This window comes from Trichomycterus rosablanca, chromosome 14, assembly GCF_030014385.1.
Source record: "Trichomycterus rosablanca isolate fTriRos1 chromosome 14, fTriRos1.hap1, whole genome shotgun sequence".
Lineage (NCBI taxonomy): Eukaryota > Metazoa > Chordata > Actinopteri > Siluriformes > Trichomycteridae > Trichomycterus > Trichomycterus rosablanca.
In genome coordinates this window covers 32,490,179-32,508,960 of record NC_086001.1, presented here as the reverse complement: position 1 = coordinate 32,508,960, position 18,782 = coordinate 32,490,179, and the positions used below count along the sequence as shown (strand labels likewise).

Genomic DNA, 18,782 nt, shown 5'->3' with positions numbered 1-18,782 from the left:
CGGTCAGGTCTAGGTTCAGCAACGTAATGTGCCCAAAGAATGAGATCAGCTGACTACCTGAATATACTGAAATACCAGGTTAATCCATCAATAGATTTTTTCTTCCCTGATGGCACGGCATATTCCAAGATAACAATGCCAGGATTCATCGGGCTCAGATTGTGAAAGAGTACTTCAGGGAGCATGAGACATCATTTTCACACATGGATTGGCCACCACAGAGTCCAGACCTGAACCCCATTGAGAATCTTTGGGATGTGCTGGAGAAGACTTTGCGCAGTGCTCCAAATCTCCCATCATCAATACACGATCTCGGAGAAAAATTAATGCAACTCTGGACAGAAATAAATGTTGTGACATTGCAGAAGCTTGTGGAAACGATGCCATACCGAATGTGTGCCGTAATCAAAGCTAAAGGCGGTCCAACCAAATATTAGAGTGTGTGACCTTTTTTTTGGCCAGGCAGTGTATATGTTATTTTCTAAATATAATATTCATATAGTTGTCATTTTGGTTCACTTTTATAATATTCTGATTATTATTATTATACTACTTGCTGCAATTATCTTAATAAAATACTTTCTGCTGCACAATCTGTAGTTAATCTGTAGCATAAATGTACTATTTTATCTATGAGAATATGTGAAATGAGAAGAAAACCGGAAATAAATAGTATCGCAGTGTTTCGGGGGCAATTCCGGCCCAGTTATGGGAGAGTCGGCGGAGATCTGGCATCCGGATTTGGGCCAGTGTATTTGGGCCGATTCTGGGCAGTCATTCAAAAAGAGTCAGAGCCGACACGGGCTGCCGGCACTGAACCAGATGCGGCAGGCTCGGCTGGCAGGAGCTGCGCCGGAAGTGGGCCACAATTACAAGGCTAGCTGGGTAACAATATATAGTGTAAACAATTCTAAAATCAACCATTTTAATATAATAAACGATGCAAAAGTTACCTATGGCCAGGTACTACCCACTACACTTAAATTACAGAAACAAACCCTACAGTATGGGTACAGTAATAAAGAATTAAAAGTTAAAAAAATATATATAAAAAAGGAAGGACATTATTTTTTTCATATAACCAAGGATGTACAACCCCTGGCAAAAATTATGGAATCACCACTCTTGGAAGATGTTCTTTCAATTGTTTAATTTTGTAGAAAAAAAATTAATCACAGACATGCCACAAAACTATCATTTCTCAAACTGTCAACCCTCTGGCATTAAGAAACAATAAAAAAAAGAAACAAATATAATAGTTGTGGTCAGTCACAATTGGAATCACTCAAATCTGAGGAAAAAATTATGGAATCATTAGAAAACACTGCACCATTATTACTTTGTTGCACCACCTCTGGCTTTTATAATGGTTTAAACTCTCTGAGGCATGGAGTTAACTAATGACAAACAGTATTCTTCATCAATCTGCCTTCAACTGTCTCTTGCTGTTGCCAGATCAGCTTTGCAGGTTGGAACCTTGTCATTGACCATTTTCTTCAATTTCCACCAGAGACTTTCAAATGGATTGAGATCCGGACTATTTGCAGGCCATGCCATTGACATTATATGTTTTCTTGAAGGAAAGTTTTCACGTCCTTTGCCCTATGGCAAGATGCATTATCATCTTGAAAAATGAAGTCATCATCACCAAACATCCTTTCAACTGATGGAATAAGAAAAGCGTCCAAAATTTCAATGTGGACTTTGGCATTTATTGAAGACCATCTCCCCTGTGCCTTTACCCGACATGCAGGCCCATATCATCAACAATTGTGGAAATTAACATGTTTTCTTTAGGCAGTTATCTTCATAAATTTCATTGGACAGACACCAAACAAAAGTTCCAGCATCATCACCTTGCCCAATGCAGATTCGCGATTCATCACTGAAGATCACTTTTATCCAGTCACCCACAGTCCACGATTGCTTTTCTTTAGCCTACTTTAACCTTGTTCTTTTCTTTTTAGGTGTTAATGATTGCTTTTGTTTGGCTTTTCTGTATGTAAATCCCATTTCTTTTAGGTGATTTCTTACAGTTCAGTCACAGACATTGACTCCACTTTCCGGCCACTTGTTTCTCATTTGTTTTGTTGTGCATTTTCTGTTTTCAAGACATATTGCTTTAAGTTTTCTATCTTGATGCTTTGATGTCTTACTTGGTCTACCAGTATGCTTCCCTTTTACAACCTTCCCATTTTGTTTGTACTTGGTCCAGATTTTAAACACAGCTTACTGGGAACAACCAACATCTTTTGCGACATTCCACAATGATTTATCTTCTTGAAGGAGTTTTATAATCCTCTCATTTGTTTCAACTGACATATCTTGTGTTGGAACCATGATTCATGACAATCTGCTTTGTGCAACAGCTCTCCGAGGTGTAAGCACTCTTTTTAAACTGAAGAATAATTAGCAAATCTAATCTGCTGCAGATGTTTTGTTTTTAAACTGCAAATTACAGAGTGATTCCATAATTTTTTCCTCAGATTTGAGTGATTCCATATTTTTTTCCTCTACTTGATCTAAAAAAAGCAATTGTGACTGACCACAACTATTATATTTGTTTCTTTTTTTTATTGTTTCTTAATGCCAGAAGGTTGACATTTTGAAAAATGATAGTTTTGTGGCATGTCTGTGATTAATTTTTTTTCTACAAAATTAAACAATTGACAGAACATCTTCCAAGAGTGGTGATTCCATAATTTTTGCCAGGGGTTGTAGTAGTTACTAGTCATTTGTACTAGTTACTACAACCACATTATAAAAGTCCTACAGCATGGGTACAGTAACGAATCATAAAATGTACTACAGTAAAGGTACAGTAATATTAAATTATAAAAGATTAACAGAAATTAAGAAACGCAAGTTTTGATAAGATGAAGGTTGTAGTAGTTAACTAGTGACTTATACTGCTTACTACAACAACACTGCAAATGTGCAAAAAGTCCCACAGCATGAGTACAGTAGATAATCAAAAAAAAATTTAAATTTACAAAAATCAAAAAACGTAAACATGAACATAACGCTCACGAACTAACCAGGAAGTCTGAGCTGCTGTAAGTAACTTGCTGTGTTTACTGGTGTTTCTGTTTCCATGTAGAAAGATGGCTGAGTCAAAAATTTCAGTAACTCAGGACGAGTTCAGCTGTTCAATCTGTCTGGAAACACTGAAGGATCCAGTGACTACATCATGTGGACACAGTTTCTGTATGATGTGTATTAATAACTGCTGGGATCAGGCGGATGATAAGGGAACATACAGCTGTCCACAGTGTAGAAAAACCTTCACTCCAAGACCTGAAGTGAGTAAAAACATTATTCTGGCAAACGTTGTGGAGAATCTGAAAAAGAGAGAATCCCAAGTTCCACCTCCTGCTGGACCTAAAGATGTGGCGTGTGATTACTGCACTGGGAAAAAATACAAAGCTGTTAAATCCTGTCTGGTGTGTTTGGCCTCTTTCTGTGAAACTCACCTTCAGCCTCATTATCAAATTCCTTCTTATAAGAAGCACAAGCTGGTTGAAGCCTCCAGACGACTGCAGGATCAGATCTGCTCTCAGCATGATAAACTGCTGGAGGTTTACTGTCGTACTGATCAGCAGTGTATCTGCGTGTTGTGTATGCTAGACAATCATAAAGGACATGATACAATATCAGCTGCAGCAGAAAGAACTGAGAAACAGGTAAACATATTATACAGCTCTCTTTAACAAGTAACAACTCATTAGCATTTACACTGACGTTGTTTTTGTGGTGCTCGTACACAATACGAGTAAATTCTGAATTGTTATTCTATGTAGAAGCAGCTGCTGGAGATCCAGAGAAAATTCCAGGAGAAAATCCAGAACAGAGAGAAGGAACTTTGTGAGCTGATAAACGCTGTCGAGTCTCACAAGGTAAATTTTATAAACAAAACTCTTAGGATCAGTCCGACTCTCCATTAAACCAATATCCATTAAAAACTTTTATTTATTGGGTAACTTGCAAGTGATGGAGCATTTTTGATCATGAATTTAAAAATTCTGCATGGTAAATTTGTGATTGATGTTGTACAACAGTGTATATATACATATATATATATACAGTGTATCACAAAAGTGAGTACACCCCTCACATTTCTGCAGATATTTAAGTATATCTTTTCATGGGACAACACTGACAAAATGACACTTTGACAACACCTCCCCAACACCTGCTGCACTCATGCAGCCCCAGACCATGGCATTCCCACCACCATGCTTGACTGTAGGCATGACACACTTATCTTTGTACTCCTCACCTGATTGCCGCCACACATGCTTGAGACCATCTGAACCAAACAAATTAATCTTGGTCTCATCAGACCATAGGACATGGTTCCAGTAATCCATGTCCTTTGTTGACATGTCTTCAGCAAACTGTTTGCGGGCTTTCTTGTGTAGAGACTTCAGAAGAGGCTTCCTTCTGGGGTAACAGCCCCCACAAAATTATTGTGGTCTAAAACCAGGTGTTTCAGTTATTTTGTCCAACCCCTGTAAATCGCAGGATTGCCAAGGCTGCAGCAGTTATGGCCAGTCTAAATCACAGAGTGTGGCAAAACTCCAACCTTTCTGTAAAAACCAAGCTGCGTGTCTACCAAGCCTGCGTGTTAAGCACACTCCTCTATGGTAATGAGACTTGGACAACCTACGCTAGGCATGAGAGGAAGCTAAACAGCTTTCACCTGAGGTGCCTGCGACGCATCCTGCGTGTACAGTGGCAGGACAAAGTACCCGATACAGAAGTTCTGGAACGCGCCAACACGAGAAGCATGTTTGCCAGCCTCTGTGAGAAGCGTCTCCGTTGGCTTGGCCACGTTAGAAGAATGGATCCAGGTCATACAGATCTTCTGTATGGTGAGCTGGCTGATGGTCCACGGCTGACTGGACGCCCCCGACTGCGATTCAAAGATGTCTGCAAGAGGGACATGAAATTATGCGGCATCAACCCTAGTTCGTGTGAATCCAGCGCTGAAGACCGTACAGCCTGGCGACTTGCTGCTAGACGGGGTACTCTGAAAGCAGAGGAGGACAGGTTCAAGCATCTTGCTGACAAGAAAGCCAGGAGGAAGGCGCAGCAATCTCAACCACAACGTGCGACTCAATGCTACATCATCATCTCTCGAAGACCGAAGGATGCCATATATATATATACAGTGTATCACAAAAGTGAGTACACCCCTCACATTTCTGCAGATATTTAAGTATATCTTTTCATGGGACAACACTGACAAAATGACACTTTGACACAATGAAAAGTAGTCTGTGTGCAGCTTATATAACAGTGTATATTTATTCTTCCCTTAAAATAACTCAATATACAGCCATTAATGTCTAAACCACCGGCAACAAAAGTGAGTACACCCCTAAGAGACTACACCTCTAAATGTCCAAATTGAGCACTGCTTGTCATTTTCCCTCCAAAATGTCATGTGACTCGTTAGTGTTACTAGGTCTCAGGTGTGCATAGGGAGCAGGTGTGTTCAATTTAGTAGTACAGCTCTCACACTCTCTCATACTGGTCACTGAAAGTTCCAACATGGCACCTCATGGCAAAGAACTCTCTGAGGATCCTAAAAGACGAACTGTTGCGCTACATGAAGATGGCCAAGGCTACAAGAAGATTGCCAACACCCTGAAACTGAGCTGCAGCACAGTGGCCAAGATCATCCAGCGTTTTTAAAGAGCAGGGTCCACTCAGAACAGACCTCGCGTTGGTCGTCCAAAGAAGCTGAGTGCACGTGCTCAGCGTCACATCCAACTGCTGTCTTTAAAAGATAGGTGCAGGAGTGCTGTCAGCATTGCTGCAGAGATTGAAAAGGTGGGGGGTCAGCCTGTCAGTGCTCAGACCATACGCCGCACACTACATCAAATTGGTCTGCATGGCTGTCACCCCAGAAGGAAGCCTCTTCTGAAATCTCTACACAAGAAAGCCCGCAAACAGTTTGCTGAAGACATGTCAACAAAGGACATGGATTACTGGAACCATGTCCTATGGTCTGATGAGACCAATATTAATTTGTTTGGTTCAGATGGTCTCAAGCATGTGTGGCGGCAATCAGGTGAGGAGTACAAAGATAAGTGTGTCATGCCTACAGTCAAGCATGGTGGTGGGAATGCCTGGGGCAATGGTCTGGGGCTGCATGAGTGCAGCAGGTGTTGGGGAGTTACATTTCATTGAGGGACACATGAACTCCAATATGTACTGTGAAATACTGAAGCAGAGCATGATCCCCTCCCTCCGGAAACTGGGTCGCAGGGCAGTGTTCCAGCATGATAATGACCCCAAACACACCTCTAAGACGACCACTGCTTTATTGAAGAGGCTGAGGGTAAAGGTGATGGACTGGCCAAGCATGTCTCCAGACCTAAACCCAATAGAACATCTTTGGGGCATCCTCAAGCGGAAGGTGGAGGAGCGCAAAGTCTCGAATATCCGCCAGCTCCGTGATGTCGTCATGGAGGAGTGGAAAAGCATTCCAGTGGCAACCTGTGAAGCTCTGGTAAACTCCATGCCCAGGAGAGTTAAGGCAGTTCTGGGAAATAATGATGGCCACACAAAATATTGACACTTCAGGAACTTTCACTAAGGGGTGTACTCACTTTTGTTGCCGGTGGTTTAGACATTAATGGCTGTAAATTGAGTTATTTTGAGGGAAGAATAAATTTACACTGTTATATAAGCTGCACACAGACTACTTTTCATTGTGTCAAAGTGTCATTTTGTCAGTGTTGTCCCATGAAAAGATATACTTAAATATCTGCAGAAATGTGAGGGGTGTACTCACTTTTGTGATACACTGTATATACGTATATATATATATATATATATATATATATATATATATATTATTTTTTTTTTTTTTTTTCACATTTTTTCCACATTTATTATTATTATTTATACGTTTTCCACATTTTGTTACATTACAGACATATTTGAAATCCGATTTGAGTATAGTTTTCTTTTCAAATATCTACATGAAATAGCCCATAATGACAAAGTGAAAACATGATTTCAGACATTTTTGTAAATTTATTACAAATGTAAATATTTAAACATAATAGGTACATAAGGATTTACACCCATGGCTTAATATTTTGTTGAAGCACCTTTGGCAGCAATCACAGCCTCAAGTCTTCTTGAGTATGTCTATACAAGCTTGGCACACCTGTTTTTGGGCATTTTCTCCCATTCTTCTCTGCAGATCCTCTCAAGCTCAGTCAGGTTGGATGGGCAGTGTCCGTAGACAGCCATTTTTAGGTCTTTCCAGAGATGTTCAATTGGATTCAAGTTCGGGCTCTGGCTGGGCTACTCAAGGACATTCACAGACTGCTCCTGAAGCCAATCCTTTGTTATCTTGGCTGTGCTTTGGGTCATTGTCGTGTTGAAAGATGAATCGTCGCCCTAGTCTGAGTTCCAGTGCACTCTGGAGCAGGTTTTCTTGAAGAATCTCTCTATATTTGGCTGCTTTCATCTTACCCTCTATGCGGACTAGTTGCCCAGTTCCTGCCGCAGAAAAACATCCCCACAGCATGATGCTGCCACCACCATGCTTGACAGTAGGGATGGTGTTAGCCAGGCGATGAGCAGTGCCTGTTTTTCTCCAGACATGACGCTTGTAGTTCAGGCCAAAAAGGTGCTTTTTGGCAAACTCCAAGTGTGCTGCCATGTGCCTTTTAGTGAGCAATGGTTGACCTACTGGATGGTTGTCCTATCTCCACAAGGGAACACTGGAGCTTTGCCTTAGTGACCATTGGGTTCTTGGTCACCTCTCTGACCAAGGCCCTTCTTCCCCGATTACTCAGTTTGGTCGGGCGGCCAGATTTAGGGAGGGTTCTGGTGGTTCCAAACTTCTTCCATTTCCGAATAATGGAGACCACAGTGCTTTTCGGGACCTTCAATGCTGCCGAATTTTTTTTGTATCCTTCCCCAGATTTGTGCCTTGACACAATCCGGTCTCGGAGGTCTAAAGACAATTCCTTTGACTTCATTGCTTGATTTTTGCTCTGATATGCACTGTCAACTGTGAGACCTTTTATAGACAAGTGTGTGCCATTCCAAATTATGTTCAATCAACTGAATTTACCACAGGTGGTCTCCAATCAAGTTGTAGAAGCATCTCAAGGATGATCAGTGTAAACTGGATGCACCTGAGCTCAATTTTGAGCGTCATAGCAAAGGGTGTGAATACTATGTACCTATTATTTTTAAATCAAAATTCAAGATTCAAAATTTCTTTATTGTCAATTCACTACGTACAGTAGAAATTGAGATATTGTTTCTCTCTCACCTTAATACAAAGAAAAAAAGAGGAAAAAGTGTGCAAGTGCAATTCCTTTTGCAGTACAAAAAATACATATATTCTTCTTGGAAGAGCAGCATATAAGGTGTTCCTTGTACCTTGTCTGATAACAGCATGTGCAATAATGGTGCACAGTGCAATTTAATACAGTTTGCAACAAATACACATAATACTAGATTTGAAAGTAAAACTGAACCTTATTGGAACAGCCTAGGTGTAGTTTTATATTTGTGAGTAGGGGGTGTGTTTGATCAGGAAGAGTGTTATGGACCAGGGGCCAGGGGCAAGGGGGTAATGTAGTGGACAGAATTCAGCATCCTGATGGCCTGATAGATGAAACTGTTTAGCAGCCTTGTGGAGCGGGCCTGGTGGCTCCGGTACCTTTTCCCTGAGGGCAGGAGGCTGAAGAATGATTGTAGAGGGTGGGAAGTGTCACTGGCAATACGGATCGCTCTGCAGGTAAGGCGGGAGTTGTAGATATCTATGAGGGAGGGCAGAGTGGTACCGATAATCTTACTGGCTGTGTTCACTATGCGTTGCAGTAACTTTTGGCAGGAGGCAGTACAGCCTCCAAACCACACAGTGATACAGTTTGAAAGGACACTCTCAATAGTTCCCCGATAGAATGAGTACATGATGGGGGGTGAGGCTTGTGCACTCCTCAACTTGCGAATAAATTAGAGGCGGGTTTGAGCCTTCTTAGCCAGTTATGTTACGTTGTCCGACCAGGAAAGGTCCTCTGAGATGTTCACTCCCAGGAACTTGGTGCTGCACACCCTCTCGACCACAGCACCGTCAATGATCGGGGGGGAGGGGGGGGGGTGAGTGACTTCTTCTGAAGTTGACCACTATGTCCTTGGTGTTCCCCACATTTAGAAAGAGATTATTTTTACACAACTGGACCAGTTGCCACACCTCCTGCCTATAGTGGGTCTCGTCGTTCTTAGTGACGAGACCCACAATGGTCGTATCATCTGCAAATTTGATTATATGGTTGGTACTGTAGGTTGGTACACAGTTGTGAGTCAGCAGAGTGAAGAGCAGTGGGCTGAGCAGTGAGCACGCATCCTTGCGGTGCTCCCATGCTCAGCACGATGGTTCTGGAGAAGTTTCTGCTGACCCGCACATTTTGTGGCCTCCCAGAAAGAAAGTCCCACACCCAGCTGCATAGCGAGGTTTTAAATCCCAATTGATCGAGTTTATATATTAACTGTTGTGGAATGATTGTATTAAATGCCGAACTAAAGTCCAAGAACAACAATCTCACGTAGAACTCCTTTGAGTCCAGATGAGTGAGCGCTGGATGGAGAACAGAGGTAATAGCGTCCTCTATAGACCTGTTTGACCTGTAAGCAAACTGAAACGGGTCATGGGAAGAAGGGAGGATGGATTTAATGTCTTTCAAAATCAGCCGTTCAAAACATTTAATGATAATAGAGGTCAGTGCTGTGGGCCGATAGTCATTTAGAGTAGATGAAAGAGGCTTCTTTGGGACTGGAATTATAGCTTTGAAGCATGTGGGGACAACAGCTTGGCTTAGAGAGATATTAGCAAGCTTGTCTTTGAGCTCCTCTGCACAGTCCTTCAAAGCACGACCAGGAATATTGTCCGGTCCAGCTGCCTTGCAAGGGTTGATCCCAGAAAGGGTCCTCATCACGCTGGCTGGAGCCAGACATATGACCTGCTCTTCTGGGGAAGGAGTAGTCTTTTGTGCCGATATGCTGTTATGTGATTCAAAGCGTCCAAAGAAGTCGTTTAGGCAGTTGAGTAATGTGATGTCACTCTCACAAGTTGGTAGTGGGGATTTGTAGTTTGTGAGGGTTTGAATGCCACGCCAGAGAGACTGTGTATCTCTGGTGTTGCTAAAGTGACCAGATATTTTCTTACTATACTGTCGTTTTGTCTTCCTGATGCCTCGTGACAGCTCTGGCTGTTGCTAGTCCTGCAGTATCACCCGACCTATAGGCTGTGTCCCGAGCCCTCAGGAGCCTATATACCTCTCCTGTAAGCCAAGGCTTCTAGTTTGCATGAACAGTGATGGTTTTAAAGTGGGTTACGTCATCCGTGCATTTAGCAATATGTGCTGTGACTACCTCAGTATATTCCTACATGGTCATTGTAAGTGGCTGCTTGTTTAAAGACGTCCCAGTCAGTGGTTCTAAAACAGTCCTTTAGAGCATTAGAGGCCCCCTCTGGCCACACGCGTACCTGCTTTCGTGTTGGTTTGATGGCTCGCACTCTGGGTCTGTATGCTGGTCTCAGCATGATGGTGATGTGATCAGAGAGACCCAGGTGAGGGAGGGGAGAGGCCTTGTATGCTCTCTTGTGGAATGTATAGACCAGGTCCAGTATGTTGTCCCCTCTTGTTGGAAAATCCACATGTTGGTGTAGTTTAGGCAAAAGAGTTTTTAAGTTCACATGATTGAAATCGCCTGCTGTAATAATAAAACCGTCCGGGTGCGCTGTCTGTTGGTCACTGATGGCTTGGTAAAGTTCATTTAGTGCCTCGCTTCTGATGTCTGTTTTTACCGTGGGGGGGTATATAAACAGCAAGGAGCAGAATCTATGAAAACTCCATCGGAAGGTAGAAGGGTCGGCACTTTATAATGATAATCTCCGCCAGTGGAGAACAGTATTTATGCAAAACAGTAGCATTTCGGCACCAAGCATTGCTAATATAGACACACACTCCTCCGCCACGGGTCTTACCTCCTTCAGTAGAGGCTTGGTCAGCGTGGTAGCATGTTAGCCCAGTTAGCTGAATAGCGGAGTCCGGTGTTATGGAGAATTGGTAAAACTCTTTAAGTGTATTGATCAGTACACTAATGATCAATACACTTAAAGAGTGCGAATTATACTGTAATTGTACAAAAATAATACAAAAGATCAACTTTAATTGGATTAAGTGTACTAAACTGTACTAAATTGGAACTATTTTAAGTAGTTAATTTACCTTAAGTATACTACTGCATGTGTATTGAACTCCATGTTTCACATACACTTAAAGTGAAATTAAAGCACACTTCACAACTGCACAATCAGTAGTCGAAGTGCACTTGGAGTACATTAAAATATCCACTTTCTGTCTTTCTAGACCTGATTCTAGCAATATATTTATCAATATATTTATTTATGAGCACTGTAATGACATATGTAACAATACCAACCTTTTATAGATATACTTACAATAATACTTTTAATAAATACATTACCATGAAGTATACTTGTAGTTAAAATTAACTTTCATTAAATTTAATATACATCTCATGTACTTGTTTTCATAATAGATGTTTGGTATATTTTTGCAAAGAATGTTAAACGATTCGTATTTTTTAACATGAAGTTACTTATTGGTAAAACGTTAATAGTATTTTTGTTATTTTAAAAATATTTAATTAATCTTTAATTTTAATATGGAAAATAAATTAATCATATTAAAGAACATATTCAGGTACTTTTTAATACTATGTTATGTGTTTTTACTTTGCATGTAATTAATGGATTTCACATGATGCTGTGATTATACTTGCAAAGAATTCACTACATAAATATTTATTCAGTGTACTTGAATGAACGAGTTAAAATTTACGTTCCAAGTGTATTTTAAATTGACTAGAACAATAAAGCATTACCAACAAACATATTTACATATCTAGTCATAAGGAATCCATAAAGTAGGTATTACTACACCTGTGTTTACAGTGCGCCGGTGGCGCAGCGGTAAAACACACTAACGTATAAGAAATGACATGTGAAAGTCAGGGGTTCGAACCTCGCGTCTGCTAAAAGTCTGAACACCACCTCGAAATATAACAAAATAATGACCCCTACTGGTTGCTGGTTACAATTCAGAGATCAGTGCTTGGCTGTGAAGCTTTTCTCTGAACTACAAAGAAGTGTAAGAATGTTTTTGCTCTAAAATAAATATATTTAAAGTCTATTTTCAATGTACTCTAAGTGCACTTGAAATACTGATTAAATGTGCTTCAACTTCATTCATCATCAAGAGTATGTGAAACGGAATTAAATACACATGCAGCTACATATAAATGTGAAGGATGGACAAATATCAAAGTAAGAATTGTTCCCTCTTTCTGAATCTTCTAACAGTGTTCTGCACAGACAGCAATGAAGAACATTGAGAGGATCTGTACTGAACTAATCAACTCAATTAAGAGAAGATGCTCTAAGCTAAAAGGTCTGATCAGAGATCGAGAGACAGCAGAAGTAAGTCGTGCTGAAAAAGTCCTGAAGCAGGTGGAGCAGGAGATTGTAGAGCTGAAGAGGAAAGATGCTGAACTGGAACAGCTTTCACACACAGAGGATCCCGTCCATTTCCTCCAGGTAACAGAACTACAAATAATTATATTATTGCTGCACCAGTCCAAGTAATAAATTACAGCAGTACTTAGTAACTTGACATCCCCTCAACTCAAAATATTTGAAACTTGATGCCTTTCGTTGAAAAATTTGTTCCCTTGAACTCGATTATTGTTAGAATTCATTCAAGCATGTTGGGGAGAGCCGGAAATGCAAGAGAACCACGTCACAAGCAAAGCTTGACACCTTTGTTCCCTTAAACCTGACGTTTCTTTTAAACTTGATTTTTGTTAGCATTCATTCAACCACGTCACAAGCAAAGCATCCTCTCCTGTCTTCTCAGAGGTCTCCTTTTTATAGGCGTCTCCCCCCTGGTGGTAGCTTGGCACATCTTCGTACATCTTCCACAAATCTGTAACATAGGGAAAACCCCCCTACACAAAACACATAATGACCCATAAAGTCGTAACACTCGGGGTTCTGTGAAATTGTGAGAATCAGAATCAGCTTTTCTGAGAGATCATGAAATACTGTTAATGTTATTTGGAGAAACATCACTCTGTGCTTCATATCTTGTTGTTTCTCTGTGAACATTATTTGTCTGGATGTAGAATTTTCAGTCTCTCTCGGCTCCTGCTGGATTTGCAGAATCAGCCGCCATTACAATCAGTCCTTCATTTGATGATGTTACAAAGTCTGTATCTCAGCTGAGAGAGAAAGTAGAAGAATTCTGGAAAGATCAGTGTGAAAAGATACCAGATGAAGGTCAGTTTATGCCCTCAGTGTTCCATTGTCTCCAAAATGCTTCGGTACTCAAACATCAAACAAAACAATCAAATCCATCAACATGAACATTTTACATTTAACAACATCATTCATTTACTCATTAACCCAGTACTGGTCATGGTCACAGTGAGTCAGTTACTCAGACTTAAGGTCTCTTTAGACAAACACTGGGAGAACATATCAAATTTCTTACTGGCTGTACCTGCGACAATTTATGGTGTAAATATGTATTTACTGTGATTAGCGATTGTACTGTTATTCTTTCTGCAGTGAAGAAAGTTCTAATTACTTCACCTCCTGAACTTAAAATCAGAGAAGATTTTCTACAATGTAAGTTTCTCACAAACACACAAACATACACAGTGCAGTGAAAAAGTATTTGCACCCCAGTTATCTGTATTTTTACATATTTGTCACACTTTAGAGGGCATGAAGTTAAAACAAGTAAAACAATCTTTTAAACTGATGTCTGTATATTTTAATCCATGAGATTTTAGTCTCAATCATTCAGTCACAGAAACCACTGAAACACACACACACGCTAACATTTACCAACACACATTTACACACAGACACAGTTACAGAGACACACCCACTCACACACATGCTTACACACATTCACACTTACATATAATCAGACACACACACACACTCATATGTGAGCACACAAGCACACTGAAATACACACACACAAACACTTAAACACAATTCAAAGAGCTTTATTAGCATGACTGTGTGTGTGTTGTTGGAGTTTGTGTTGCTGGTGTGTGTCTGTGTACTGTTTGTGAATGTGTAGTGTTTGTGGGGGGGTTTCTATGTCTGTAGTGTTTGTGTAGTGTTGGTATACTGTTTATGTATGTTTGTGTGGTGTTCTTGTGTTTGTGTAGTGTTTGTGTGTTTGAGTAGCATTTGTGTGTATGTGTAGGGTTTGTATGTATTTGTGTAGAATTTGTGTGTATGTGTAGTGTCTGTGTGTATTTGTGCAGTGTTTGTTTAATGTATGTGTGTGTGTTTGTGTAGTGTTTGTGTAGTGTTTGTGTGTTTGAGTAGTATTTGTGTGTATGTGTAGTAGGGCTGGGCGATATGGATCAAAAATAATATCTCGATATTTTTTGCTGAACGGCGATATACGATATACAGTATATCTCGATATTATTTTATCCCATAAGGTAATAACAAAAAGACACTTCTGAGACAACATAAATGTAGAAAATACAACTTAAAATCTAACAAAACTCCCACTCACAAAATAAACTGTAGATGGTGCCAAATAAAAGAAATAAGCAAAACAGCTAAACTGCCAAACCAGGCCTAAATTAACACACACAAAAAAGACAAGGGGTGGCACCCGCCTCTTACCTAGTGGGCTACACAGAATAATAATAATACCTACGTGTATGAATGTATTTACTGTGATTAGTGATTGTACTGTTACTCTTTCTGCAAGTGAAGAAAGTCCGGATTACTTCACCTCCTGAACCTAAAATCAGAGAAGATTTTCTACAATGTAAGTTTCTCACAAGCACACAAACATACACAGTGCAGTAAAAAAAAGTTATCTGTATTTTTACATATTTGTCACAATGTCTCAATTGTGTCTCAATCATTCAGTCACAGAAACCACTTAAACACACACACACACACACACTAACACACACACACATTTACACAGTTACAGAGACACACCCACTCACACATGCTTACTCACATTCACACGCATGCGCACACACGCACACACAATTCAAAAAGCTTTATTAGTATGACTGTGTTTGTTGTTGGACTGTGTGTTGCTGGTGTGTGTCTGTGTACTGTTTGTGAATGTGTCGTGTTTGTGCGGTGTCTGTATGTCTGTGTAGCATTTGTGTGTGTTTGTGTAGTGTTTGTCTGATTGTGTAGTGTCTGTGTGCATGTGTATGGTTTGTATGTGTTTATGTAGTGTTTGTGTAATGTATGTGTTTGGGTGTATGTGTGTACATGTAGTGTTTGTATGTGTTTGTTTGTTTGTGTAGTGTTTGTGTGATTGTGTAGTGTATGTGTATGGTTTGTATGTGTTTATGTAGTGTTTTAGTAGTGTCTGTGTGTATGTGTAGGGTTTCTATGTGTTTATGTAGTGTTTGTGTAATGTATGTGTGTGTAATATGTGTGTGTGTGTGTGTAGTGGCTGTGTGTACGTATAGTGTTTGTATGTGTTTGTATAATGTTTGTGTAGTGTCTGTGGGTTTGTGTAGTGTCTGTGTGTATGTGTAGTGTTTGTATAGTGTTTGTGTAGTGTATATGTAGTGTCTGGGTGTTTGTGTAGTGTTAGCATTTGTGTGTGCTTGAGTAGTATTTGTGTTTGTAGTGTATGTATGTGTTTATGTAGTGTTTGTGGAATGTATGTGTGTGTTTGTGTGATTGTGTAGTGTCTGTGTGTATGTGTAGGGTTTGCATGTGTTTATGTAGTGTTTGTGGAATGTATGTGTGTTTGTATGATTGTGTAGTGTTTGTGTATGTGTGCGTTTGTGTAGTGTTTGTGAGTGATTGTGTAGTGTCTGTGTGTATGTGTGTGTTTGTGTAGCATTAATGTATGTTTGAGTTAGGGCTGGACGATATGTCTAAAATTTATATCACGATTTACAGTAACTCCTAATTTCGGTCGATACGATATAATTCCGATATCGATATGAATAACACAAATGTCAGAAAAACTGCCATTTGCAAACCTCTTTTCTGGTTTCTGGCAAGAAATACAAGCTGATTACACCACTGAATTAGTCCTTCCTCTCTTATCAGCTATTTCATCTGCTTCTTTTTCAACTGTGGACAGTGGTGGAGCCAGACAATTTTCATAGTGGTGGCCAGACTGAGACCATTGCTCACACAGGGGTGGCAAAGAAACTGTCTGATACCTTTTTTTTGTATGTGGCTAGTAGCTGTTGATCTAGTAGTGTTTTGGTCACTTACTCGTTTACCTATACAGGCAGTGAGTACCATGTAGAATTACATCAAGCCTAGCATAATAAGCTTTTTATTTTTTCTCATTTTCCCTGTGAAAAACTAAAATATAGCCTAGAACCTTAACAGAATTTCAAAGATATTCCTTTGCAATACTTGATCATTTGATTGCAAACTTGTGTGTACTGATGAGACTCATTTGAACCCCAGAACATGCCAGTGTGAATGCATGGAAAACAAATTTAAATTTTCTTTCAAGAATATGATACATTCTGACCAACACTATTAAGCCAAATCAGCATTGAAAATTGACTTTACTTTTAATAGCCTTCTACAATGCTGGGGCTTCTTAAAACTGAATATTCTCTTTTCAATAGAAGTGTTATTTAAATGCTATTAAATTGTTTTTGAAATTGTTTCCAATTAGGAGGAAAACAGCCCAATCTGGCAACAGTGGAATGCGAATTTCCCGTTGGTGCCTTTATTCGTAGCGCGCCACAAGTAATAAGAAGTAGTAGTAATAACTGGTATTAGTACTCAGTACTAGTACTTCTTCTGTAATTGTGTTGGTGGTTGACATTTATGTTGAGTGTGTAACTGCACTGTTTTGATGGAGAACTACTCGCTTGAGGTGCGCTGTTGAATTGCGTCCCTGTGGGAACACCTGTGAGCAGAAATGCTTCCGCAAAAAAGTAACACCGGCAAAGCGCACTGACGTAATGCATATCGATCGAATTTGTTTAAAAATCATATCACCGTTATTAAAACATTTTCTATCGCGATATATATCGATATCGAATTATTGTCCAGCACTAGTTTGAGTAGTATTTATGTGTATGTGTAGTGTCTGTGTGTATTTGTGTTCGTGTTGTGATTGTGTAGCATGTGTGTGTTTGTGTTGCATTTGTGTGTTTGTGTGTATGTGTAGTGTCTGTGTGTATTTGTAAAGCGTTTGTGTAATGTATGTGTGTGTTTGTGTGATTGTGCAATGTGTGTGTTTGAGTAGTATTTATGTGTATGTGTTGTGTCTTTACATCTCTGTATTTGTGTAGTGTCTGTGTGTATTTGTAAAGTGTTTGTGTAATGTATGTGTGTGTTTGTGTAATTGTGTAGTGTTTGTGTAATGTATGTGTGTGTTTGTATAGTGTTTGTGTGATTGTGTAGTGTTTGTGTAATCTATGTGTGAGTTTGTGTGATTGTGTAGTGTTTGTGTGTATGTGTAGGGTTTGTATGCAATTTTGTAGGGTTTGTTTGATTGTGTAGTGTTTGTGTGTATGTGAAGAGTTTGTGGGATTGTGCAGTGTTTGTCTAATGTGTGTGTTTGAGTAGTATTTGTGTGTATGTGTAGTGTCTATGTATTTGTGTAGTGTTTGTGTGATTGTGTAGTGTGTGTGATTGTCTAATGTTTGTGTAATGTATGTGTGTATGTGTGAGTTTGTGTGATTGGGTAGTGTTTGTGTGTATTTGTGCATGGTTTGTGTAATTGTTTGTGTGGATGTGAAGGGTTTGTAGGTGATTGTGTAGTGTTTGTGTGATTGTGTAGAGTTTGTGTAATGTATGTGTGAGTTTGTGTGATTGTGTCATTGTGTAGTGTTTGTGTGATTGTGTAGAGTTTGTGTATATGTGTAGGGTTTGTGCAGTGTTTGTGTAATGTATGTATGTGTGAGTTTGTGTGATTGTGTAGTGTGTGTATGTGTAGAGTTTGTATGCGTTTTTGTAGTATTTGTGTAATGTGTGTGTATGTGTAATGTGTGTGTTTGTGTAGTGTCTGTGTACGTGTAGGCTTTGTATGTGTTTGTGTGTGTTTGAATTGTGTTGCTGGTGTATGGCAAGCTGTTTTAGCTTTTAATCCTCCTTTTCTTGATATCAAGAATTTCATTTTTTAAGTTAAGAATTGAATTCTTACTAGTAAAAACTTAATTCTTGATATCAATAATTTAATTTTTGATATCAGAAAATAAAATTTTACTAGTAAGAATTAAATTTTTACTAGTTAAAATTGTATTCAAATGAGTCTGTTTAAATATATCCAATAGTAGCTCATTGTCACTGCATGTGGGAGTGTCTCCAAATATGCAAACACCAAGGAGGCATATAACACTTCACTGAAAAAGAAGATCAGGGAAGGCAAAGACGGCTACAGGAAGAGGATGGAGGACCAGCTGCAGCAGAATAATGAGAATAAGAATGGAGTCTAGAGGGGCCTAAGAACAATTTCGGGACTTAAGGAATCCAACAGACAGTCTGTAGGAGACTTACAGTGGGCAAACGACATAACACATTCTTTAACAGATTTGATCAGGCACTTGCTCCCCCCACAAACACCATGGATCAATTTATGCAGCTGCCCCCAACGTCTACTGTTTCTGTAATGCCTACCCTTGGGCTATTAACACCCAACTCCCAACTCCTTTGTTCATCT

General features: G+C 39.7%; 1 protein-coding gene across 1 annotated transcript in view; it reads left to right on the top strand.

The window, feature by feature from the left end:
- Positions 1–3,104: 3,104 nt before the first annotated feature.
- Positions 3,105–18,782, top strand: part of LOC134326308 (tripartite motif-containing protein 16-like) — a 48,666-nt gene continuing 32,988 nt past the window's right edge. The window contains exons 1-6 of the mRNA XM_063008459.1: positions 3,105–3,683; positions 3,801–3,896; positions 12,431–12,664; positions 13,252–13,405; positions 13,697–13,756; positions 14,874–14,933. Of these exons, the coding sequence (XP_062864529.1) occupies positions 3,105–3,683; positions 3,801–3,896; positions 12,431–12,664; positions 13,252–13,405; positions 13,697–13,756; positions 14,874–14,933 (1,183 nt within the window). The remainder of the gene's footprint in view (positions 3,684–3,800; positions 3,897–12,430; positions 12,665–13,251; positions 13,406–13,696; positions 13,757–14,873; positions 14,934–18,782) is intronic.